This window comes from Anopheles merus, chromosome 3R (genome assembly GCF_017562075.2).
Source record: "Anopheles merus strain MAF chromosome 3R, AmerM5.1, whole genome shotgun sequence".
Classification (NCBI taxonomy): domain Eukaryota; kingdom Metazoa; phylum Arthropoda; class Insecta; order Diptera; family Culicidae; genus Anopheles; species Anopheles merus.
In genome coordinates, this window is record NC_054084.1 from 21,181,178 (window position 1) to 21,206,066 (window position 24,889).

The 24,889-nt window shown below is 45.7% G+C and overlaps 3 protein-coding genes across 14 annotated transcripts in view; all 3 read right to left on the reverse strand.

Moving 5' to 3' along the window:
* LOC121597614 (GATA zinc finger domain-containing protein 16) overlaps positions 1 to 16,633 on the reverse strand; it is a 245,487-nt gene extending 228,854 nt beyond the window's left edge. For 3 of the 10 annotated variants that reach the window (XM_041923501.1, XM_041923500.1, XM_041923492.1), the window contains exon 1: positions 16,523 to 16,633. The gene's annotated coding sequence lies outside the window, so the exon portion shown is untranslated. The other 7 variants (XM_041923507.1, XM_041923493.1, XM_041923496.1 and 4 more) reach the window with 6 other exon arrangements.
* A 3,061-nt stretch (positions 16,634 to 19,694) lies between these two features.
* LOC121597586 (nuclear envelope integral membrane protein 1) lies at positions 19,695 to 21,767 on the reverse strand. Of its 2 annotated transcripts, XR_006005431.1 has the most exons (3): positions 21,418 to 21,767; positions 20,081 to 21,343; positions 19,695 to 20,018 (listed from the first exon to the last, which is right to left on the reverse strand). XR_006005431.1 is itself a non-coding variant. In XM_041923441.1 (2 exons), exons 1-2 carry the CDS (start codon positions 21,515 to 21,517, stop codon positions 20,193 to 20,195), a joined length of 1,251 nt encoding a protein of 416 aa, XP_041779375.1. In that variant the 5' UTR covers positions 21,518 to 21,767; the 3' UTR covers positions 19,695 to 20,192. The 2 variants fall into 2 exon arrangements, 1 of the variants encoding a protein (XP_041779375.1); XM_041923441.1 differs by having other exon boundaries at positions 19,695 to 21,343.
* A 728-nt stretch (positions 21,768 to 22,495) lies between these two features.
* Positions 22,496 to 24,706, reverse strand: LOC121597409 (PIN2/TERF1-interacting telomerase inhibitor 1). Of its 2 annotated transcripts, XM_041923144.1 has the most exons (3): positions 24,486 to 24,706; positions 22,920 to 24,422; positions 22,649 to 22,738 (listed from the first exon to the last, which is right to left on the reverse strand). In XM_041923144.1, exons 1-3 carry the CDS (start codon positions 24,592 to 24,594, stop codon positions 22,734 to 22,736), a joined length of 1,617 nt encoding a protein of 538 aa, XP_041779078.1. In that variant the 5' UTR covers positions 24,595 to 24,706; the 3' UTR covers positions 22,649 to 22,733. The 2 variants fall into 2 exon arrangements, with proteins under 2 accessions (XP_041779077.1, XP_041779078.1); XM_041923143.1 differs by having other exon boundaries at positions 22,496 to 24,422.
* Between the last annotated feature and the right edge of the window lie 183 nt (positions 24,707 to 24,889).

Sequence of the window (24,889 nt, forward strand, 5' to 3'; positions counted from 1 at the left end):
GGAAACCTTTCCGAGCAGAGTTCGCCCCTCCCCACCAAATCGAAGGTTAATTTTAAATGGGCCGAAGACTCTTCCTGGAGCAGCGGGTGACAGAGCTCATTAAATTTTCACGATAAAGACGGCACTTTACTTGCGCCCAAATGCGTACAGGGGAAAACCGTCGTTATGTGGGGGTGCGTGTGTTTCTTGTGACCGGTTAGGGCTCCATTTTTAAAGTTGCTTTCGTTCGTTTTTAGCTCGGTAGGCTTCCCCCCACATGACGACCACAGAATCGACTGGAGTTTGGTGAGCAAACGATGTGCAGCGGTCGTTGTTCGTTTTCCGACTTGGGCGAGAATAGTTCCGATTCAATGTTGCGCAAAAAGAAGGTTAGGTGGATGGCTGGAAAGCAATGCGCTCACCCAAAACGAGATGGGGCAGCAATTTTATCATCAACCCCGTAGCGTACGTGTGGCCGTACGTTCTTTGCAGAGCGATCGTGCAGGTCCCTTTGCTCCACACGAAAGGATCTGCATGCGCTTGGGAGAGAGCGCGCGCCTCATCGACTCCGGAAAAAAGATAGTGCAAGAAGCCGGCTAAAATGGCCTTCCGCACAAATACACAAATACACCCTAGTACAATGTTCCACAGGGCACACTTACATCTTGTAACCCGCACACAACACCTTCACAACTCTCCACCGACTTTCCCTAAAAAGCCTCAAACGACCGAACGTAGAAGTAACAAGGTTTATCGTTTTACCCAAAGTCTCATGCAGCTTTCAGAGACGGTGCCGAAAGGGGCTGAACCGGCAGGCACGGCATAGCGCGATGGCGCAACGTTTCCAACGGCTCCGTTTTTACGATACCATTTCGAAGGCGTGCGCGAGCGCTCGTGAAGCTCGGAAAAGTGTGAAGCCGTGTATTGGGAAGAGCACCCAAGTGCAGGGAAAAAAGGAAAACCTAAAAGCGGCGAGAAAATCCTAAAAGCAAAAAAGGAAAAGCACACACACATTTTACTTACAAAAGCGCCAACCGTTTTCGGTTTACAGCTGATTTCTTTGCCTTTGTCGGCGGAGGGCGCCTTTTAGCATGCCGGCTGCAACTGACTTCATCACACACACACAAGGGTACCCACGAGGAAAGGGGTGACGTCGGTGCGGCGCGGTGGAGATTTTGTCGAGCGAAAAACGGGTTTTCCTTGCCCTTGCAGTGAAACGTTCCGAAGCACACTTTTGCATGGAAGTGCGGGATAAGAAAGTCTTCTTCCTGATTCTTTTCACTCGCAAGCACACTCTATCAGTTCGCTGGTTAATACAAGCGCCTGATCCTTCTGCTTAATCTCAATGCAAAAACGGAGGCGAAAACTTTGCCCATGCCCCGATGCTCTCGGTGTAACTATCACAATTTTTTCGCGTTTGCATAAATTATTCAAGAGATTTTAAAATAATCGAAAGAATGGGTAAAGTTGTAGAGATGCAATGGGAGGGAAAACGCAATAGCCCACTTTAAGGTTGCGATTGCGAATTAAACCAATTTTATAATGCTTACTGTGTGTCTCGCCTGGATGGTGATATTAATTATGCACAGGCTAACGTTAATGCTGGAATAAAACATTGTGAATCCGTGCCATAACGTGCTGCAGCAACGCTTTTTTTTTGCGTAGAAAATATAATATTCTAATTGGCTTCAGTCTAGATTCTGATTTCCAAGTACAAAATAAACTTTTTAAAGCTGGCGCTATTTTACGCCGCGAATAATGAGAGATTAAAGTTTGAAATTAAATAAAAGTTTTTGAAACTTACTTCTCTTATGTAACAGTCAACAGACATAACCTTCATGGAGAACAGAAACAGATACTTAGGGAGATTGAGTACTGAAGATTTCTAATTCACTAATTGAGAACACTGGAAAATTACCATTACCAGAGCTATTGAGATTGGGAGGATCTTGAACACAACTACCAATACCAATAAGTGGTATCAGAACTGACAATGAGAAGATAACTTTACCAGTGGAAAATGTGGAACCAAAACGAACATAATGACTGAAACTAATATAACATGTAGAACCTGAACTATCAGCTACTGCTTTAGAAAATTCTTGACTTTAAAATCACCCAGAGGAATGGACATAAATCGCAACATAGGCAGTGGATTTAAACGATGTTAGAAACATACTCGTAAGAATTTAAAAAAGACACGTTCAGCCTCATATGGACCGTCCCTCCGTAGCAAGGACTGACTATCCAGCTGAGTGGTACTATACAAGTCTCTAAAGCCTGTATAGGCCAAATATGAATATAAGCAAATATAAGCAAATTACGAATAGTCAAGAACCAAAGTTAAACCTTAATTGTTGTAAGTTAAGCAAGAATGATTCGGTCCTATCCATAGATGTGGGAGCGTTGAAATAAAGTAGGACAATTGTTGGAATTGATGGAAGTAGTCAAAAAGGAACAAGAATATGTACAGTGAGCAAGAGAGGAAACAGTAACAGTGATAGAGATAGGAAATCAAGAACCAGAATTAAAAGCGAAATCCAAACCTTAGGTATGAAATGGACACGTCCAGCAGCAGAAAGAGGAATATATTTACCAAGCGGGAGATTACAATATTGAATTCCGTGTCAAATCAAGTACAATAGCAGAACCAGAATTAATTCCTCTACGACTTGTGTTTCTGTCAGATATTATTAACACATTTACTCCGTTTATAAATAACTCCAAAGGCAGCATCTGAACCGAAACAGTTACCAAAACAGTTCCATCCGAGAATTCTCATGCCTGTCGCATCTGATGAACTCAGTCAAAGTAACCAATTATCATTTTTTGAACTAAAAAAACAAGAGCACCTAATAACTCACACAAGCACGACGGCTCGGCAAACAAGTTTTGAAATTAAAAATAGTTTATGATGCACATTATGATGCATCAGCGTGTTCCTCGTGACTGAATATTATACGCTATCACACACCGGTAAACCGGCCAATGAATCACCAGCAAGACAGGGACGGACGGACGCTCACAGTTGTCTATAGCACCATATTAAAAGTTGACCATTTTGCGTGTCACACACATCCCACGGCAAGACACAGCAAATGTGCTCGTTTTTCTCTCGCCATCAGTGCTGATAGCATCGAAACCGCTTAAAAATAGCTTTCATAAACATCTCGCACACCACACGGTGCTCTCACGAGCAGGCCAGAGAGCAATGCCAGCGAAACAGCAAAACTGAAGGCATTGAGGTGTTCCCAAAAATGACTCACGCACGCACATACGCAACCAAAAAAACATCAAGCAGCACACACAGCACAGCCATGATATCAGAAAGTGTTTGCCATCCCTTCCCCATCGCGGGTTGATGTGCTCAATGCTCTTTAAACATTAGAGTTGCTCTACACTGGCCGAGTCGCTGTGCAAGTCAACCCCGTCAGCTGCTGCTGCTGCTCTCGTGCTTTGCTCATCTCGCTCACGCGGATTAGGAAAACGTTCCATGTACTGCTGAGCTGTGCGTCATCGGTTATTCGACGTTAATTCTACGCACCTACTTTTATATTGCAACACAGCGCAACGGAACTCGATCGAGTCGTTGACGATCGAGTGCGCAGTCGAGAGCCGATGATGACGGCGATCGCCAAGCCGTGTGTGAGCGTGTCGATCTGTTCTCTCTTTCTGTCTTTCTCTCTCTCCTTATCTCGCGTATGAGAAGAAATGTGATTTATCTCTGCCATCATCAATACGCCAGCATCAGGGTCCAGCGGGCAACGATTCCGATGATGATCGTATATGTGGTTTGTTTTTTTTTTGTCTCTCTCCTGCTCCGTACTCCACCATCTTGCCATCAGCCATCTCCAACCATCCCGACACAACATTTAAGCTGGGAAGCAAACAGCAAAAAAGCGAGTAAATCGTGCTTAAAAGCTCACCCTCCACATTCACCTCTCACATCGCATTCGCTGCTGCGTCCGATAGCATACGTGCGCGTTTAAAAATGCTCACACCCCCTCCTGCAAAAGCCCACCGCGCCACCCCTTTGCCGCGTCGATCACAATACGTCGATCTGGTCGTCCGGGCCCCTCAGTCAGAGAGCATTATCACCAACGAAGAGGAAGGAGAAGGGAAAAGAGTAAACGCGAACGAATGCGAGGATGCGTGGGTACGGGGGCGAGCGCGGGGAAAGTTCGTCGTTCGAGTGACGGATTATGCCCGCCGCGTTCTTTGCGCCCTTCTACTTCAACTGTTGCTTCCTCCCGTTCGCCCCACTATTTCTTTCTTTCCACACAAACACGCGCACACACACAGACAGGAGACACGTAAATCAATGGATATAACCCGGTGAAAGGAGGGGGGGTGTGGTGTGGTGATGCTACAAGGGTGCTCGAATCGAACGTTCACCTACACGTTTCATTTCGAATCGATCGGTAACGAGAATAGCAGCGGCGCAGCACCATCAATTCGATTTGTGATTACATCGGTGCGACGTCGATGATACTTGTGTGTCGACGACTGGCCGTTTATCGATGTACTTGTGTACGTGTGTATGTGTGTGTGTGTCCGTGTATGTTGTCCTATGCGTGCTGCTACTCTAGTGGCGAGGTTCCGCGATCGATTTTTTTTTATTTGTAACCCAACTGCGCCAAGCACTATCGGCAAAGCAAATTTTTTTCCCTTTACTGTATTGCAAATGACATTTAATAAGTCAACTTTTAAAGTTTCTCAGCAATATTTTAAGTAGTATCACAATGTTTGGTAAGTGTGGACAGAGAGTAGGAAAGCAATACATTTAATTGCAAAAATGTTTATAGTTTGATCTGACAAAACAAATGTACCATATATTGCCTTTGCATTTGATTTGGTTTGTTACTAAATTTTCCAAACAAATCAAAACAAAAAGACAATTCAGTGATTTTTTTACAAAATGTATTTGCTAGCCCATATGTTAACAATCGTTGTCGCTAACTTTTGACTCTAAGGCATCAATTTTTGCCAATATTCATAAATATTTGCCTCTAAGGCTCTAAAACGCATTTATTTTTGTCTGTAAGGCAAAATGTTTTTATTCTTGTACAAATCATGATACATGTAATAAATATTGAAGCAATTGTTTGATAACTTTGAGTTTACATTAGGAAAACACTATAAAAACTTAGTGAGATGTGATTTTTTGTATTGAGAAACAAAACTTGTGAAATTTAATAAATTCTTAATACTTGTTTTACGCCTGAAAATACATGTCAATTTTCTCACAGCTTTGAAATTTACAAAATTAAAAAAATACAATTGCTCTACATTAAATTCTGCCAATTAAATCACTGATTGTGAACCTTAAATCGAATAGATTTGGAACACACAGTTTTAGACATTATGTTAAATTTTGAAATCAAAAATACTAACTTACAGTGAAAATTTGATGCCTTAGGGACAAATGTTGATGCACACTGTCCAAAATTGCTGCCTTAGAGACAACAGTAGGCGAATTAGGGGGAAAATTTCGCGACAATGACTGTTTGTTGAAAAACAACACTTAATTTCCTGTTGCGTGACATCTTAAGCAGTGTGAAGTAAATGTGAAGTAAAGATAGAATACATTGAGCTGGTGTGGAAGTTGTGACGCATTAGTATTAATTCCAGCACGCAAACGCACACGCATACACCAATAAAAGATCAAATCCCTTAAGCCAACATCCCTCCCCAATAACAACAACAACAACAAAAGTAACAACAACATCCGTAAAAACCAGTGCATTGATATCGGAGTGGGCTTTGTGTTCACTTTTTTTGTTGTTTTGTTTTGTTTATCTCCCAGCGCGAACTTTCGTTTAATCATTCACCCCGTGTAAGCGATTCATTCCCTCCCCAGCCGTTCCTACTTTTCTCAACGCTCCCCCTCTTGTTATGGAACAGAACGCACACACACATACACTCGTCCCTTCAATGTGTGCGTCCGCGGATCGAGGTTTGGCTAAAGTTTAACAACACAACAACCTCTCTCTCTCTCTCTGCTCCTTCACTACACGGCACCGTTGTTCACGATCGGCATCAAATTCATTCCAGTCACGATCACACACCCGGCAACCATTTTCGAGGTTCGCATTCGAGAGATCGCGCGCGCGCACACCCGCACACACCAAATGCGCATGATCACATTGTATACACGCCAACCCCCGCCCCATCGTGATCCGTGATCCCTTCCTGCGTTGGCTGGCTGGAAATGTGCGAGAACGAATCACCAACCCATGCAATCCCCACCGAACACGTCAACCAGAGCAGCAGCAGAATCATGATGCACAGAGTTCAGCCGATAACAAAGAGCAGACGATCGCGGCGCACGGACGAATCCTGAGCGTGGGGAGTTTTCTCTCCAGCAGTGAACGCTTGAGATATGCCCGGGGTGGAAATATGGACGGGGTGGTATACAGACACACATTTCCACAACCCAACCCGGAGAGCGCTGAGGGGAGGTGAGGATGTTCCTTTTTTGTTCTGGGGTTTGATACTGGCCGCCTACCAGACACAGGAGCCGGAGGAGGAGGGCACACACATCGGTAGTGGTGGTGGTTTGTGATTCTGTGTGGTAGAATTATTTTTGGAACAACTCCAACACACGCCAGCCAGCCCGAGCCATGCTTCGCTTCGGTAGGGGATGGAAAATGAAAACAAATCTCTCGGAAAGTAGAGCACCAGAATGGTCTGTGTGTTTGAGTTGATGGTTTGTGTGTGCGTTAGATCGGGCCAGTCAGGGGGCAGGGATGCTTCATTACATTTGGGAGATGTTTTAAAAACAACGCAATCAGCGGAGAATTCATTCTTTGTTGCGCATCAGACATTTAATTCCTTTTAAAGTATGTTGCGATAGCGAAAGAGATATAAAACATGCTAAACAAGCTTCGTGCAACACTAGAAAGCTTAGGAGACATCCCCAGCATTGCAGGGAAATCCCCTCAACCAGTGAGTCATAGGGTCGTGATGAGGTTCCTTCCATGATTCATCTAATGAACCGCCGATTGCGGCAAATCGATGAGAACATTTCAAACCCGTTTGTTTTTGTTGTTGAATTTTTCAACATAACCTATGTACCCCCCTCCCATGAATAATGTTGCACCACATGTTACAATATCCATACCGACACAGCCCCACCACCCTCCACTCCATCCTCAACGCTTTGTTTACGCTAAATGCAGCAAATTGTTTAATCAACGCCGATAATATGCTCCCATCCCTTATCCGACGCCGGGCACGGCACAACGACGGGGACGGGAACTCCTCTCCGCCACACAATGCTGTCGCAAGCATTGAAAAAGCAACAAAAAAACCTCACCCACAACCCAAAAAAAAAGTGCAACGCAACAATTTATTCATTTGCATCGCATGAAAAAAATGGCACACCACGGCTGGGGAGGAAGGGGAGAGCGAACAACACAACTCGAAAAGCACCACTCCAGACATACAAAACGGAGTCGGCCACCCCAATCGAACAATACAATGGTGGAGGTCCCTCCACACGACAATGCTTCCCTTCACTGGCCCTTCCGTTTGTTTGTTTGTACGTATGTGTGTGTGTCTTTCTATACGATCCAGTGCGTTTGTATGTGTGCAGGTGTGTGTGTGTCTGGTGTGTGCCCTTTGATCGTGTCCCGTGAAGCGTGCTGTTCACTCGCCAGGAACGGGTGACGGAAACAAACAAAACATGAAAAGACAGCACAACTTTTCTCAGACGAGCTGCAAACAAACAAAAAAAAACGGTTTGGACGTTGATGACCCCAACAACCCGGTGGTGTGCTGCGACTGCTGCTGCTGCTGCTGCTGGCTCTAGAAGCGAAAGCACCAACCCCAAGCTCCCCAGAGGTTTTGAAAGATGGCATCCAAGACAAAGAATAAAAGCGTCGCGGAATGGAACGGCGACGAAGATCGACACCACGAAGCGGAAGCACAGAACGAACGCACCCGAGAGCTGCGTAAGAGAGAATGCCACTGATACAGAGTGGGTGGTGTTGTGGGAGCGATGTCTATTTTACAAACCGTTTCCGACAACTTCGTCGCTACTTTGGATGCTAGTCGACCCAGGATACGAAATTAAACACAATCCCAATAGGTCGTGTTTACCTATTTTAATCACATCGCTGAAGCTGGCGACCAGGAGAAAAGCGACGTGGTGCAATAATTGTCAAAATGCCCTGCGCCCCAGGTCCAGAGGGGCAGGGAGGGCATGGTGGCGAGTTTAAAGGTCAAGCGACATTGCAAAGCGTCCGTAGGAGTGTTTTAGAGGGAAAACGAGCCAGAAGGAATAAAGGGCAAACCATGATGAAATGAGCGCGCCCAACAAATTGGATTGGGTGAAATCCACTCCATAACGGATGGTGGTGCCGATTTTACGCCCCACCGTACAGGAGTGGTCCTCTTAAGCGCTGCCAGGGTTTTAAAGTAATACATCTTTCGTGTCCTGATGGCTGTCAAAAATTGGACCAGCTTAAACGAGTCCCGGGAAATTGAAACGTGCTGACAGGGAAGCCAATTTATAATAAGCGGTTAAAGCAGGGGGCAGATGAGTGCAAGTAAACTAAGTGTGAAATGGTTCTTTTTTTCTATTAGTGGTAGTGTGGAGATGAAAATGAATGCCTGGAGCTTTGAATTTTGTTTCAGTAGAAATATGTTCTAAGTACCAATTTCAAGAAATTTCAAATTTCAACTTTCAAATATCATTCAGGAAGTAACTTGACTCTTTCAATGATTTTTAGTTACGAATTGGAAAACTCGGAGATTAAACATACAATATATTTAAAATATTTATATGGAAATAATTCTAGCAAGTTTATCAATATATATATAACCTCAAAAACAAAAACTAAATGTTCATACTCACGCCTCCTCTAATGGATCTCTTGCTCTATAAGATTAAGATATCTTCGCTCAAACTCACACAACCATGGTGTGTATCACCACATTTTCCCACCGAAACTAGAGCTAAAGCCAATGTTCTTGCTACATTTTTGTGTGTATCGAACAACTAACAAGACAACTATCACTAAAACTATACTGCGGCATCATCTTGCAGATCCCTTCTGTTTTTTTTTTCGGTCGCTTTTAGCTCTCGGCAAAGCTGGGCTTCCGTTTTCCGCTCACCGGCAGCCAGGCAGGGCAGGCTGCTGTTTGTTCATCTGAATAATTTGTTTTAAACCTCTTCGTTCAACACCTCTTCTCCATTGCGAGCGGAACACAACCAACACGTCCAAGATAGTGTGTGTGTATGTTACGTTGTACCCCCAAACGTCCTTCTGCCACTTCATTCCGCCCGTGCAACTCCCCCACCGAAAAGCAAGACGGATCGGTTTTTTGGGGAAAGCCGTTTTTGAGCGAAAACTTTTCCTCCTCCTAATCACAAAACCCGGCCAACGAAGACGAAATAGATAGGGGGGGGGGGGGAGAGAGGGTGTTTTACCTTCCGGCATGAAACGACGAACCCGGATGATGATGATTCATAAGGATATCGTCACCACCATCGTCATCGTCGTCAGCAAAATCGGAGACCACCGAGGAGGCATACGGCTCCAACAGCAGCAGCAGCAGTTTGATCAACGCCAACGGCCACAAACACGACAAGTTGGCGTTAGTGTTGTGCTAACAATGTTCGCTCCTTTTTTTTGTTTATCCTCTTTTGTTTGGCAGCAGTTGTTGGTTTTTTTTTTGTCGTGACTGCCTATGTATGGCCAGTCCTTCGGGCTTAGAGTACCAATTAGCACGCAATGCTGTCGCTGCTAGGTGGGAGAAGCGATGAGAAAGGAACGCAGTTGCACGCCTACTTGGCAGAACGGAAGGCTCAAGAGGAGGTGTGTGTACGCTTTTCGCGGGCGCCATAGCGACACGCTATAACCTCCCGAGTTGTGTCCTCCTGTCTATGGGGCTCCCCTTCGTTCCTCAGTAAGCCTTCCAATAAAAAGCATCTACAGCCGGGGTTCTGTGGTGGCATTTTCGCGGCAGAATCAAACCACGAAACAAAAGTGAAGAAAAAAAAAACAAACCTTCCAGTAGTGACGGAAGGCACAAAATTCCGCATTTTATCGGATAATCTCACCTGAAGTGAAGTCATTAACGATTCCGAAGCCGTACCCCGCGTGTACTACGCACACGAATGTATGTGTCTGGGGTCGGAAAATCCCTACCTCCCCCAACTTCTCCTGAAGCGTGCGTCCATGACACATCGGTATTGCTTTGTGGCGCCTGAAGGATCTTCGATTCAAGCGGGGGTGTTGTTTTTTTTTTTTTTTTTTTTTTGGTTATTGGGTGTTAGGGGAGAGCAACGCTTGCAGACGCACAAAAAAAATGGCGTGAAGGGAAGGGGAGGGCAAAAATAACCTAAACGGCCAAGTATGATCGATCGTGTGCCGTATTGGCGTGATTTTTGCCACTTGCGTCAAATCCTAGCCCACATGTGGCGCATTTTCAAAGCAGATGTGACCGGGTGTGGGAATGGAGTTTTTTTTTGTTTTATTTTGTTAGACGGTTAGTTGACGCATGATTGTGTGCCAGCCAAGAAAATGTTGCAAACACAAAAACAGAATTATTTTGGTAGGAATTCCTCTTCATAGTATTATTCCACATATGAATAAAACTTGCTTTAAACCGTATCAGTGAGGGATAATAATTGATGCTGCTTCAAATTTATCGTACTTCACCTTCATTCGCATTCAAGCTACGCAACCTCTCGTTCAATGCAATAAAATGGCCACCAAGTGAACAACATTCATCGGGCCGAGTGTTGCGCCATTCCACTAAAGCGAGAGAGAGAGAGCGAGAGAAAAAAGCCAACCCAACACAAGCTTTACCAAAGATAAGATAAGAACGATCCAATCCCCCATCGGAATGCCATACGCCAATCCTTGCGCCGTGGGGTACCACTGTCCTTGGGCCAGGGGAAAGGGGCCGGCAGCAGACTGCAAGACTTCGGCGGTCGGTGCTCACGTTCTGCCCATAAACAATTACAGCCCCGCGCTCTGGTGGTTGGTTTTATCACATCACAGGCTCGCCTATAAAACCCCAATGCAACCGCTGTTAGCAAACACACAACACACACACACACACACACATTCATTCTTATCTTATCACTAGAGCACAGGAAACCATTGGCTAAGGCTGAAGTGAGGCGGTATTGGCGGGTTTAAAATGTTTTTCTTGCATCCAACTACTCCGCACCGCCCGTCCGCCATTGCTGTTGCCGTACGCTCCACCTCTCTCTTTCCTTCGTTTGCCAGCTGCTCCACTACTACAGCACCAGCTCCGCTCCAATCGAACGCAGGCGATAAGAGCGCACGAACCCGTACGAACGACGCAGCAGCAGCAGCAGCAAACAAATTGAATACGTGTGGGCGGATTGGTTGGTTGGATGGTTGGTGGTATGGGAAGGTAAATGAAACATCCATTGCAAATCATCCATCATCCTCTACGCAGAAGAGGATGTAGCACTATTTGCGCTAAGCTCAATTCATTTAGCTTTATTTGCTACGATGAGGGAGAGGAAAATCAATGGCACCGATAAAATGGCACTGTAGAGCGATTGAAATCACGCAACAAAACTGTCAATGAATGAATGGGACAGAAACACTTCACAGGATGTGGTTTGAAAAACGAGGATCAGTTTTCGAGAATATGTTTTATGTCTTCATTTGTGTGAGAACGTTTATACATGTACTATTAAAAACAAATTGTTTCAATACAACGCTCAACTAAGCTCAGCCAATTAACATTAGTAAATTAAGCTGCAAGATGATACTTTAAAAAATATTTTTAAAATGTATTTTTAATCAGCTACTTTTAAAGTATTTTAATTGATTTTTAAATTTCATTTTATTCATTAATATTTTTTAATAATGCGCCTACTTCTAATTGTTTTTTCATGAATAAGATGTTAAAGCATCGATTGTTGTCAAAATATCAGTGTAAGGTGGTTTGTCCAATGAGATAAGGAGCAAAATGCTTAACAGTGGCATTTTGCTCCACTTGAAAGAGAAAGTTCAAATACACTATCCACTAAAACCAACTAGAGGTATACTAAACAAATGTATTATTGATCTTTATGCCAACAAAGTAGATGATTGAAATACTATTTTGTGTACACATTTTTTACCATTAGCATGTCCATATTGTCCTACTGTCTCTCTCCAATTCATTCATTCCTTTTATTTATTGTTTATTTGCATGAAAAAAAACCAGCTCATTCATGACCTGGCAACACTACTGCTACTACTCACGTCCGCTTCAGACAATGCTTTACCAGTTTAGCATATCTCTAGGAATCAGCCGCGTATCGCGTGTGTTCATTCATTTCCTACCGAGCGCCAACCAAACGAAACGGAGAACCCATTTCACCAGAATTGTTGAATTCGATGAAAATGAAAAGAATGAACCATTGGAGGGACGCACGTATGAGAGGAGGAGTGCAAAAAATCTGCGGTCCGATGCATTTTGTTGCCTCAGCTGTTAACACTCCCCACCAGCAGCATGGACCCATTCGTAGGCTTGTAGCATGGAATTACAGCTGATTTGCAGGCCTTTTTTCCTTTTTATAGCTATACGCTTGAGGTTCCAATGAAGCTCAAAGGATTATTCGTTTTACTAAGAATCGTTGCCTACACGTTGACCTTGTAAAATCATTAACAGATCGAAGAGGAAACAAACCGAAAACTAGAAGCACATAGTTCCATTTTTATCGAAAGTAGCATCACGCAATGGTGGTTTGAGTTATTATTATGAACACCAACTCACATACACACACACAGCACTGGCGTGCAGGTGTGTACCATGCTTTTATTGCCCCAGCACTTGCATTCTAACAGCGTTCCGACCCACCCACAAACAACGACAACGGTGGGTGATATCGGGGTTGTACCATCGGTCAGCACTATCCCGCAGACGCCAAGACGAGTCACCAGACCGGGGCCATAACAACACAACGCAATGCCGCAATATTGGAAAAGTAATAGCGACCTTCCCTGCCACCGACTCTGCGCCCCGAAACGCACCACTTCACGAGCACGCACACACACACACACACGTGTCGCGCACCAGACAAATAACCCCCCTTGTTCTGCACCCTTGCCACCCCCCTCCCCTTCGACGAGACGAAAAATATACCCTTACTAAGAACGAACGCATACAACTTCACTCTCCCCCGACACACACACAGACACAAACACATCAGTCGTGGTCGTCGCCGTCTAGGATGGAAATCGTTTTTCAACCCGGGAAACACAGAGCTAGAGTCCTGGGGTTTAGGGTGACCGTCCTATCACGCCAGGGGTTGTGGAGGAAGAGGGTTTAATTAGTCAGCGACAGGCTGATACGAGTAAACTCCCTCCACCCCCCTTTAATGTGTGCATGTGTGTACAAGGATGAACATCATCACCTTAATTTAGTATGTGCCGAGGAGGGAAGGGTGGGGAGCAATCGAAGGGTTCATCCACCAACCATCCTATCCCCCCTCTATTCCGGGTGGGAGCTATTTTTGGACGGTGATTGTAGATAAAGCAACCGAAACGTGTGTGTGTGTGCCCAAGAATGGCCGATATTGAGGCCCAAGCACGCGCACGTACACGCGAGTGAAAGAAAAAGAGAGACCGGGGGATAGAGAGAGAGAGAGAGAGAAGAACCGCACGAACAGAACAAAACGAACCGGGGTGAAACTGTTGGTGGAGCACACCGAACGGACCGAGAATCTTTTTTATCAATACGCGTCCCACAATCCACGCGCCCACCAATTTCCTTCCGCGCGTGGACGCGTTCCACCGCAATGGATGCAACGTGCAAGATCAACGACACATACCTACACCACACCGTCATCATCCCGCAAGAGAGAGAGAGAGAGAGATAGCGAGAGCAAGAGCAATGTGTGCGTGAAAGAAAGAGAAAAAAGGCTAAAAAACACGCCGCCACTGCACACACCGCGACAGACGACGACGCATTGCTGTACACGTGTGTGTAAACGATAGATTTAGAAGTGTGGTGGGGAATGGGGGGGGGAGTAAAAAAGAGAAAGAAAGAGAACCTTCATCTTCTATCTTTCTCTCTCTTCTCTCCTTCGTTCGTTGTGCGCTAGATAAACAACACCACCGCCGCTCGTTTTGCTTTGTTTTTATATCCCCTTCTCTCTAAACCGCTTCCTACCACGACGACTTCAGCTTGTTGGCTGATCCTCCATTCCCTTTCAACAACCCTTCTTCCAATCCCCACTTTTTTAGATGAACGCGGGTGGATAAACTCTCCCCAGAGCTGAACGGCGTTTTGGGCCCACCTTCGCTATGACTTAGTGACTATTGGTTTAATTCTGTATTCGAAAGAATTCTCCGCATGTTCTATCCGGAGTGTGCTCAAGTAACCCTTTCCAAGTAGCAGCTGGATCGAAGTACACATTGGAAAGCATTTTCTCATCAAATCAACAGAAGTACCACTGCTCAAAGGAATCATTTTGTGCAGACATTTCCCAACATTTAAACCTAAGTGCCAATTTAGCTAAAAACTGAAGCTAAAAACGTGTTTCAAACATTCGAAATTACTCACCTTATTAAAAAAAGTGTATCACATGATGACCGAATGGGGAGAATGAAATCCGTTTTTCCTATTCGTCATCACAGTCCTTTCGCCACACATACACAAACACACACACAAGCACTCTCACGCACGGTAAAAAGGAAGTCGTCCGCTTCTTTGTTTCGTTTTTATTTGCGTATTTACAGCTTTCCTTTCCCTTTTTTTCGTGTAAAACCACTCTTGAATGCACAGACACACACACACACGCACGCACACACTGTACTCATACGCACACACACACACACACACACACACACACACTGTGTAGACGATTACGCATACCGGTGTTTCCAAGGTCTTCGCGGAACCGGCATGCAAAATCCGCCAGACCGCGGTGTGCGCCGGCCGGTTTTGATTCCGTGATCCGGGGCGAAAGGTATCGTTTCCTCTTAATCCCTTCCAAACCAAACCAACGGTTGAAAGGGTTAGCTATCGCAAGACAGAAAGCGAAACCATAATCTGGGGGACACTTCACACACGCCGGGAAAGGATTGTGAACCGTTTGATAACTCTGCCGGAGCGAGACACGCGTCTACTAGACCCAGCGGCAGTGCTGACTGCCGTCACAACGCAACTGCTGCACCGGTCGACAGTGTGTATCCTACAGAGCCTGCTGTGTTTTGTCATTAAACCGTTTCGGTTTTAGTTGGCCGTAGCTGCCGCCCGTTCCGTCACCTTTGTTATCAATTCCCTTCGCAAACGCGCACAATTTGCCAACGAAACCACACACTCGGTTTGACCACACAGCGAAACACACAAACACACACACCGTAGACTGTCGAGTGAGACAGAGGCTAACACACCGACGCAAATGGCCGCCGATAAGCTCGGTGACACCCTGCCCGTTTGGCTCGGTTTTAATCAGATTAAACAATTGCGATAGAACTCTGCACCTGGTTTCGGACTCACACGCACACATACAGACACAGAAATTACATCCCTGTCCCTGCACTTTTACACTCCCAGTAGAAAAAAAAAACCGGTCACGATCCGGCGCGTCTTATCGCTCGCTGGTGTCATTTTAGCAACAATGCCGAGAATGCCGCCGGAAGGGTACCGAAACAACAACAAAAAACTTATCACACAACACTACGCACAGTGAACACACACACACACACAAATGGGGGATTGCAGTTTTCCTCGAACGTACCCCCGTCGCACAGTTTCCTGATCGCTGTGAATGTTGAAGGGGGACGCGGGAGACAAACAAAAAAAAAACGCACACCGCACAGCGCAAACAACACGGCCAGCAGCAGCCAGCAGGTAAAAGTAAAAATCACTGACAATTCGAAATTCCGAACGAAAACAACAGTGTGCAGTGCGCGAACGGCACAGGGCCGCGACTGGATTGCGAGAGTGAGCGTGAGAAAAGGGAGAACGAGAGAGCGAGCGAGCGAGTGAGAGCGAGCGAGCGAGCGCACCCGCACCGCATGTGTGGGATCGTGTGCGTGAGCGAGAGCGCTGCCTGTGTGCTGTGGAGAGCCCGCGGTGACGGTGAGAGCAAATCCGTGTTTGGAAACGCACTGCAGGCGTATTGATGTGCGACGTGTGTTTGTGTGTGTTTGTGTGTCTTGCTGTGTAATGCCTGTAGACAAGTGTATGTGTGTGTGTGTGTTCGTAAGGGATGAGAGCAGGATGGAGGAATATGAGTGTTTCGCAGTACGCAAGAGAAGCAGGCAGGCGGCGCACAACACCACCACCGAACGCACAGTTACGAAAGGAACGATGTAAAGAAGGATGTAAAAAGCACACACACACACACACGCACGCACAAAACACTAAACAACGCGACAACACAACAACACAACAACAGACCGCGGTACACAACCGTACAAACGGCACACGCGACAAGCAGAAAGTGCGTGCGCTTGTATGAACGGAGTGAGCGAGAGCGAGAACACGCGGCGGGTATATACACAAATGTTGGCACAAACGGACGGCACCCGGTGGAATTGCCGTTGCCTACCTAAGAGATATTTGCGAGCGCGGACCGCGTCTCTACGGCCAGGCAGAGCAGCACACGCACGTGTTCACGGACCGGTTGATGGTTTGTTTCTTAACCGTGGCCAGCTGCCGCACACTGGCCAAAGGGAGCGGGAGCGCGCTAAACGCGGCCCGAGTGCTTCGGGCCGGTTTCGTGCTCGCTTCGGCACCTTCCCTGCACACATACACACACACACAGGCAGGGTGTGCGAGCGAGATGATAGCGAGTGTAGTAGTAACGAGCGCACGTTGTCAATACGCGCGTCCCTCCGCCTGTGCGGGCGATTGGTAGTAGGCCGCGTAAGATCAGGCGGTCTACAGACACGGTGCCCTTTAGTACGCGCGCGCGTGTGTTATCATGGCTTACTGTTTTACAATAGTATAAAGGGCATTGCAATTGCGTTTTGGAGTAACCTTTGGCAGAGAGAGTACGAAAGACGATTAAACGAGTTTAAATGTTCTAATTAGAATTTTGCTTTATTTATTATTTTCTAAAATAGCATCAAAATGTGATAAAGTTTAATGATAAGCTCTAATAGAAATTTCTTTTAACAAAACAAAATTCTAAAATCATACGTCTTTTATAATTGTAACAGTCACTACTAAACCATGATCGTTAGACTTCACGCTCAATTAAACCGTCAAGCAGCAATTCAACCCCATCCTCCACCCCTTCCAGCTAACCCTCACCGGCTATGTCTGCCTTGCGATCAAAGATTTTTCACAGCCAAGCCTTAAAACACGCTACACTGCTCGTTGGGCAACATTGTACGATTATAAGCGTAACCAGCCCCACAACGAGCAGAGCATGATGGCTGCGAGGATCGGTTTTGTTTTGTTTTTTTTTTTTTTTTTCTGTGTTGTCTGTTCTGTGTCCACACAAAGGAACCGGCGCGATCAGGTAAATAAGTTACCATTTAGACAGAATTATTTGAAGCGGGACCAAACAAACCAGATACACACAAAAAACGGGCCCTTTTTGCCGAGACAAAGGTGCTCCCAAATAATGGCGATAAAAAGGAAGTGATAACATTTTTCTCTCGCGATCCCGGGGGCTGGAGTAGAGCAAAGGGATGGGAGAAGCACCGATTTCCTCGCGTACCGTTTCGCTCCAGTCGTGGGCGCAGGGGGATCTTGATCGTGAGGTGATCGTGCCTTTGTGTATGCTTCACGTTCCCACCTACGACTGAAATGTGTAAGGGTTGGTGTTTCCCCGAGTATCGCTTGTTGGATGGAGCATGGCTTTTTTCTTCACATTTTCTCCCTCTCTGTCGCTCTCTTTTTATTTTCCCCATTTTTTTTTTTTTTTTGGCAGCGGTATTTCTTGCCTCACGAGAACTCCCACTCAACCATCGTTACATGAGAGAGCGGGCGGGGAGTTTTCAAAAGTAACTTCATCAAGTGCTGGGATAGCTGATAAATCAGATAAATATAGCTGCTATCGCATGTACAATGCTCATACGTAACAGGGCTGAAGGGGTGGAAAATGATCGTACTTTTGCTATAGCGTAGAAAAAATATAAAATCTGTTACCTTATCGGTCTGAATGGGAAAGTTGATAAGAAATTTTGACATATTTCTTTTAATGCGTTTAATTTTAAAAATTTATCTAATTTCACCATTAACCAAAAGTTCATCACAATGTTGAGTCCTATTTCAAATTAATAAAATGTCAAATTCTTTATGTTTTAAAATAGAAACGTATTTAGCGTAGTTGAAAAGTTTCACCCCAATTAATCGAGATTTAATTCTGAAAATTAAAACATAAACCAAATCGTCTTCACTCATGTTATCAATTAATGAAAAATAATGTGTCTAAACCGGGATGATCTTTTGCTGATACGATACGATAAATGGGTACGTTTACTTAAAGTAGTAGTAGTACTAGTGTGTAGTGATGGGTAAAGTAGACAAAAATCCGGAATCGACTCTGATCCGGCTCCGATAATCTCGGAACCGACTCTGGAAGGTAGGTCCGCCCTGCATCATTCGGAGTTGTTCGGAATCGTCCAGAATCTCCCGAAATCACCTGGAGTCGTCCAGAATTGTTCGAAGTCATCCCAAGTCGTTCGGAGTTCAAGTCATGCGTAGTCTTTTGGAATCATCCCGAGTCGTTCGGTGTCGGAGTCGTCGGGAGTCGTCGGGTATCGGTTGGGGTTGGAGTCGACCTTCGAAAGGCCTGTACAGTCTATTATGGTTTTCTAAATTTGACAGATCCAATGGCAAATCAATACAATTGGCTTCAAATTCAGTATAAATTGCTTTTTTGCTAAGAAATTTAAATCACCTTAAAGGCAGAGTTATCAGAATTTTCTGCACAAATCTTATGAAATAAATGATTAAATGTATTAAATGTATGTAAAACATAACGAAATGTAATGCCTGATTGCACCGGACGGCTCCTGTTGACTCCGACCGACTCCAATTCCGGTCGACTCCGATCGACTCTGGACGACTCCGAATGACTCTGGACGAGTCCGAATGACTCCGATTTCGGTAGACTCCTGCCAACTCCGGACCACTACGACTTCAAACGACTACGGACAACTCCGAACGACTCCGGGTGACTCCGGGTGACTCCGGACGACTCCTTGCGGAATTCTTTCTTGTTCTTTTGGCACAACAAGCGTTGTCGGTCAAGGGCCTGCCTTGCCTGTACCACTTGTGGGGTTTGGCTTTCAGTGACTCTTTGGATTACCCCGCATAGCAGGATAGTCAAGTCCTACCGTATGGGAACAAGGTCCATTCGGGGTTTGAACTCATTACGGGCATGTTGTTAAATCGTACAAGTTGCCGTCTGTACCACGAAACCGACCTTGATGATGTCCATCTTTCCCATATCAGGTGTGTCCGTCTTACCAGAACATTTAATAACTGCACATAAAAAACAATGCTTTTAATTGTTGACAATAATGTATAGAAATATAAAAGTTTAACCGCTTTTTTTAATAAAAGTGTGTGTAAGATAAAGTTTGCACATTTTCAAGGTTGTCATATTTATATACTCCTAGATTTTTAACATTTTCTTTAATGTGTCCGTCCTTACCTACCTTTCACTAAGCATTTTCTTTCAAATTTGTAGTTCACTGCGATAAATAAGTTAAACATATAAAATATGTTGACTGTTGAAAAAAACAAACACCAACTGTTATGAACTTCTTACGTTTATTTACATATTTTATGTTCACACGACACGCGACAGGCCCTCACGGGGCACAAAAGCTGCTGGCACAAGTAGTTACTTTTATCCTTTTTACCGATTCTACCATCATCTTCGCTACGATCAAGTCTTTTTGTCTCAACTAGTGGCATTTAGTATGGCCGGTTACAACAACAAACATTAATTAGGTTTATCACCACACGCCTGGATAAGTTTCACTATCAGTATGAACACTTGCCATAATTTTCGGGGCAGCTGCTGATGTATCTACAATAATGATTACCTAAGCATCGAAGTAAAGCATTTGACAATGGTGGTGCTGCCGATATCAGAAACGATAGGTAAAGTAAAAATGTAAGCCGAAAGTTGTATGAATATTACCTCCATTTTCTATAGAGTTTTCTGCTTTGCTTTGAGTGATGAGGTGTATCTCTATTTGTTCGAGATAGAAACCCTAAACTGGCAAACTATTACAGCGCCAACCCCCTCCCGATCAGTCCTCTTCGCCTTCGGTCAATTCCACCACCTCGTCCGAGTCGTCGTTGCTGATGCTCGAGTGTACCGTATCGTACTCGAAGCACTCCTCCTCCATCACGTGCGGCGATCCCTCGACGAACGACGCAAACCGTACCGGATCCCTCAACCTCATCATCGTCGTCCACTGCTTGCACTCCGGGCTGCGGCAGTACTCGCGCAGATCCTTCAGCGCACGGTCCGTCTCGATCCGGCCCTGCTCCTCGAACTCTTCCACCGTCAGCAACCGTCGCTTGCCCGGATACCGGCTGCGGAACCGGTTGCGTACCCAGCGCAGCGCATTCAACGGTGTCGCGTGATAGTACGCCCCAATCACGATCAGCACAAAGCCGGTCGAAAGCTGGCGCTGGTAGCTGCTGAAGAACACCATCGTCAGTGCGATCAGCTGCAGCGTCCACTGGATAACGCGCTTGCTACGGCGATCCTTCGGTGGGCCAAGCCGATAGCACACTAAGAAACTGATCGAACCAACGATCGCCAAATACCAAAACACGTAGTGCTGGTACAGCACGAAGATTAGGCGCAAATTTTCGTACATCATCTGCATGCCGTAGAAACCGAGCGTCCAACCACCGACCATTACACCCAGCATAAGGGGCCGATACGGCATCATCTTGCTGAACATGTACACCAGCGCAAGGGCGAACGAGGTTAATCCAATAAGAATACCGCCGGTGTAGTAGAACAGTGGGTTTTGGCTCATGGGCAGGGCGATAAAGAACAGCAGCACGCCCAGCACGAGCAGTCCAACGCGCCACAGATCGAACCGGTTCAGCAGCACCTCGATGTCGTACTTGCCGGATGAAACCACGCCGAGACAGCTCTGGTTGAACGGTTCCAGCTCCACCTGCCGGCGCTTGCGGGACGCAAACACATTAAAGCTAAACAGGCTCTGTTCCGCCTTGTAGTGCTTTTTCACCTCGGCCGGTGAGCTACCGAGGTACTGGTTGTAGTTGTCATGATCGCAGTGCATCCGTATCGAGACGGTGCAGAACGCGTTTAGGAAGCTTTCCTGCTGCCCCGGGTAGCAATAAACGATCAGCCCGGGCCGGGTGATGCTCCACTCATCGTACGTGTACGATACGAGGCGTCCCGGCTCGAGGAACATTACTGTGGGAAAGAAAAAAAGGATTTAATAAAATTATAAACCAACATGAAAAAAAAACTCCTTCGCTGCCACTTACAATCTTTCTGCGTTTCAGCTTCCTTGCCATGGCAGAGGAATGGTAACAGACAGACCAACAACAGCACACCCGCCGCCAGGCGTCGGTCAATCGTGATCATCGCTGGGTATGCGCTTTGCTACCTGCGATTTCCTCCTCCTTTGCACCACCAAACACAACCACAAAAAAGGGCACCGAAATGGTTCACTAAACAATACACAGGGCGGCTAGTTCTTGGTTATTCTTTCACCTTCTCCTTGCAAGGTGCATTTTAAACTAACTAAACCGACTAGAAACCAAGTTTGGCCATCGTCGCGCTGAAAATGATGCCGACCGGTGAGGTAAGCGACCCAAACATGTTCTGACGAGTGCAGCGCCACCGGTAAACAACGGAAAATAGCGGCTTTTTGTTGTGACAGCTGGCAGGGCGACCAGAAAAAAGAGGTTATTTTTCATTAGACCAGTCGCACAAGGTGTGTAGAGGGTTATTTTGACAGGTGGTTGATTAAAATTTGAATATTTTGCAAAGCAACGGAATTTCGTTTTGTGAGGTGCTTTTTATTCTAAAATGAAGCGATTTATCAGGATCGTATTCAATTGTTTTTGCATTTAGAAGGTAATACTACTTATTTTAATGATTTAATTTAACTATCATGCTTAAATCACATCCAGAAAATCGAGCAAGAGGGGTTAGAATGTCACCCATCGCAAATAAAGCGTTATTGCTTTATTTTTTTTTTATTCATGAGTAACGGTCCAAAAAGGCCGTATTGCTTAACGTTATTGCTTTATGATAGCTGATAAAAAGAGCCATTCCATTTTTTTTACAGAATTTCTTATCGCACAAAAAAGTTTATAAGGTTATGCAGATGTACAGAAAAAGTAAGTTAGAAAAAACTTTGTTTAAGCATGAATCAGATTTAATCTTTAAATGCTTATTTATTAATTAAAAGTCTGTTAAAAGTAAAGCTAAGGGTGGAACAAACAAGTCAAACGTAAGCGGGGAAACCCCCTACCAAGCGACAAGAGAATACAACCGAATACCTGATCTAGAAACTGGGAACTGTGATACAAATAAAGAGAATCGTACAAATGCTTTCGTAAAAATTAAATATTTATTGGTGCCTATTCCACAAATCATGCCGCACATGTCCCATATTTTGGACATACTACAACAAGGTTGGCGCAGCGGTATATTAACACGCTAATCGAACCAATGCGTTTCCGCTTTAACCGTTCCACTCGCTACTACCTCCGCCGTGGGGTAAACTTCCTCGATGGACCACCGCCGCCACCCCCCTTCGATGCAGCGTTCTTGACGAGCTTCACGTCCTCCGTTAATCTGTAACCGATAATATCGCCAAAATTAGAGCCAGCGAAACGCGCGTCGTCAAGGTACTTCAGCACTTCGACCTTCACTTTGCAGGTCGTTTCCTCCGACTTGCCCGCGTACTCGGCCGAAAGTGCGTTGCCTGCGGCCACCTGCAGCGTTATTTCATCCATCGGACCGACGCTTTCCTTACCGTTTGATGCTGGCTCCGAAGTACCGTTCACGGCTGGCGATGATGATGATGCTGGTTCGTTGTTGGCTGCTTCTCCGTCTGCTGGACTAGCCGCTCGTTTGCTCTTCTTCTTTTTCTTCTTCTTCGCGGATGTGGAAGCACCCGTTTCGGTGGTGTTGGCCGTTTCTTGGCCAGCTTCGACAGTGTTTGGTTCCGGCGCGGTTTTTTCCGCCGCGTCTTCTTCTGTAGAGGATTCTGATTTGGGGGTTTTGGATTTTTTCTTCTTTTTCACCGGTTCTTCGACAGTGGCAGTGGTGTCTGTGGGTGGCTCTAATTCTGCTTCTGCCACCTGATCGGTTGTCTCAACGACTGGTGGTTCCGGATCAGAGGTATTTTTCTTGGATTTTTTCTTCTTTTTCACCGGCTCATCGACAGTGGCAGTGTCTTCCACAGTCGGAACTACCTTTTCTTCTTCTGTCACCTCACTGGATGGTTCTACTTTGAGCTCCGGTTCAGAGGTTTGTTTCTTAGATTTTTTCTTCTTTTTTACCGGCTCCTCGGCAGCAACTGTTTCATCTACCATCTGTCCCATTTCTTCTTCTGCGACCTCACAGGCCTGCGACCTCACCTCGACAGTGGGTTCCTGCTCTGAGTTGTGCTTCTTTGCCTTTTTCTTCTTTTTCACCGGCTCCGACGGTTCGCTTTCCGGTTCAACCGAATCACCATTCACCAGAACTTCTTGCTCGTTCTCCTCCAATTGCTCTCTTTTCCTTTTGGATTTTTTAGTTGCTGGTGCTTCTTCAATGGCTACAGCTTCCTCCATCGGTTCCACCGTTTGTTCGTTTTCCTTCGCTTTTTTCTTACTCTTCTTCTTTTTAATCTTTTCGTCGGCAGGCGTCTCTTCGGGGACCATTTCCTCCTCACCGCCCTGCCCATTCGTCTTAACCGTTGCCTCCACCGGTGCTACTCCATTGCCCGCAGCAGCTCTCTGTTTCATTTTCTCCTTGAAATAATCCTGCATCGACATGCTCGCCTTAATCGTTGACAAACCTAAAACAGGCCGATCCTCATCGGCACTCTCACTCTCGCTCGAAACCTGCTCCTCCTCTTCCCTCGGCTTGCTGGTCTCGGTTAGCGAACGTTTGCCAAAAATGTTGGCCAAATCTTTCTCGTTCACTCTGCTCAAATCTTTGCCCCGGGTGAACCGGGTGTAGTGCACACGGGCGCGCGATTGCTTCGACCGCTCCTCGAGCGATTGGACCTGGCTTTTCGGGTCGATCACGGCGTCACCTGCACCTTCGGCCGGTTCACTCTCATCACCGTTCAAGCGCCGGAGCAGCTCGGTAAAGCCTGCCTCATGCTGCGTCCACATGTCGTCCCTACCGCCGACGAAACCAACCCCTTCCGTGTCCAGCTTCACCCGGTTCGAGATGGGAATGGTGATTCCGTTCTCATCCCGCCCCAGCCCCTTGCCCTCCGTCCAGCCGAGCTTGCTGAGCATACGGGCGCCGAAACTGTCCGTATCTGAAGGTTTGGGAGAACTGGTTAGCATTGTATCGTAACTCGTCGGATACAGGGAGGGCTTACCTTTGTAGTACGGTTTCTTCACCGGGTCGTTTAGCCGCATCGTGCAAAGTTTCTTCTGGCGTGCTTTAGCGCTCGAAAGCGTCACCGAGCTGAAATCACCATCACCCATCGTGCAGTTACTATTTTACTAAGTTAATGTACTATTTTACGGGGAAAATGATGAGATTAATTTCACTGTGCAGCACAACGTACGGCCCAGCCTTCGCACGTGTGTTTTGGGTTGTTTGACAGGTAAAAAGATAAACAAACTGACAGCTTTATAGCTCGAGGTGTATAGATGATTTTCATTTAAAATCTTTTTTATAAAATCACATTTACCTAAATTAATAACCAAAAAATAAGAAAAACTATACAGTTTCTAAAAATATGCAAAATAAACAAAAAAATTAAATTAAAATTTCAAA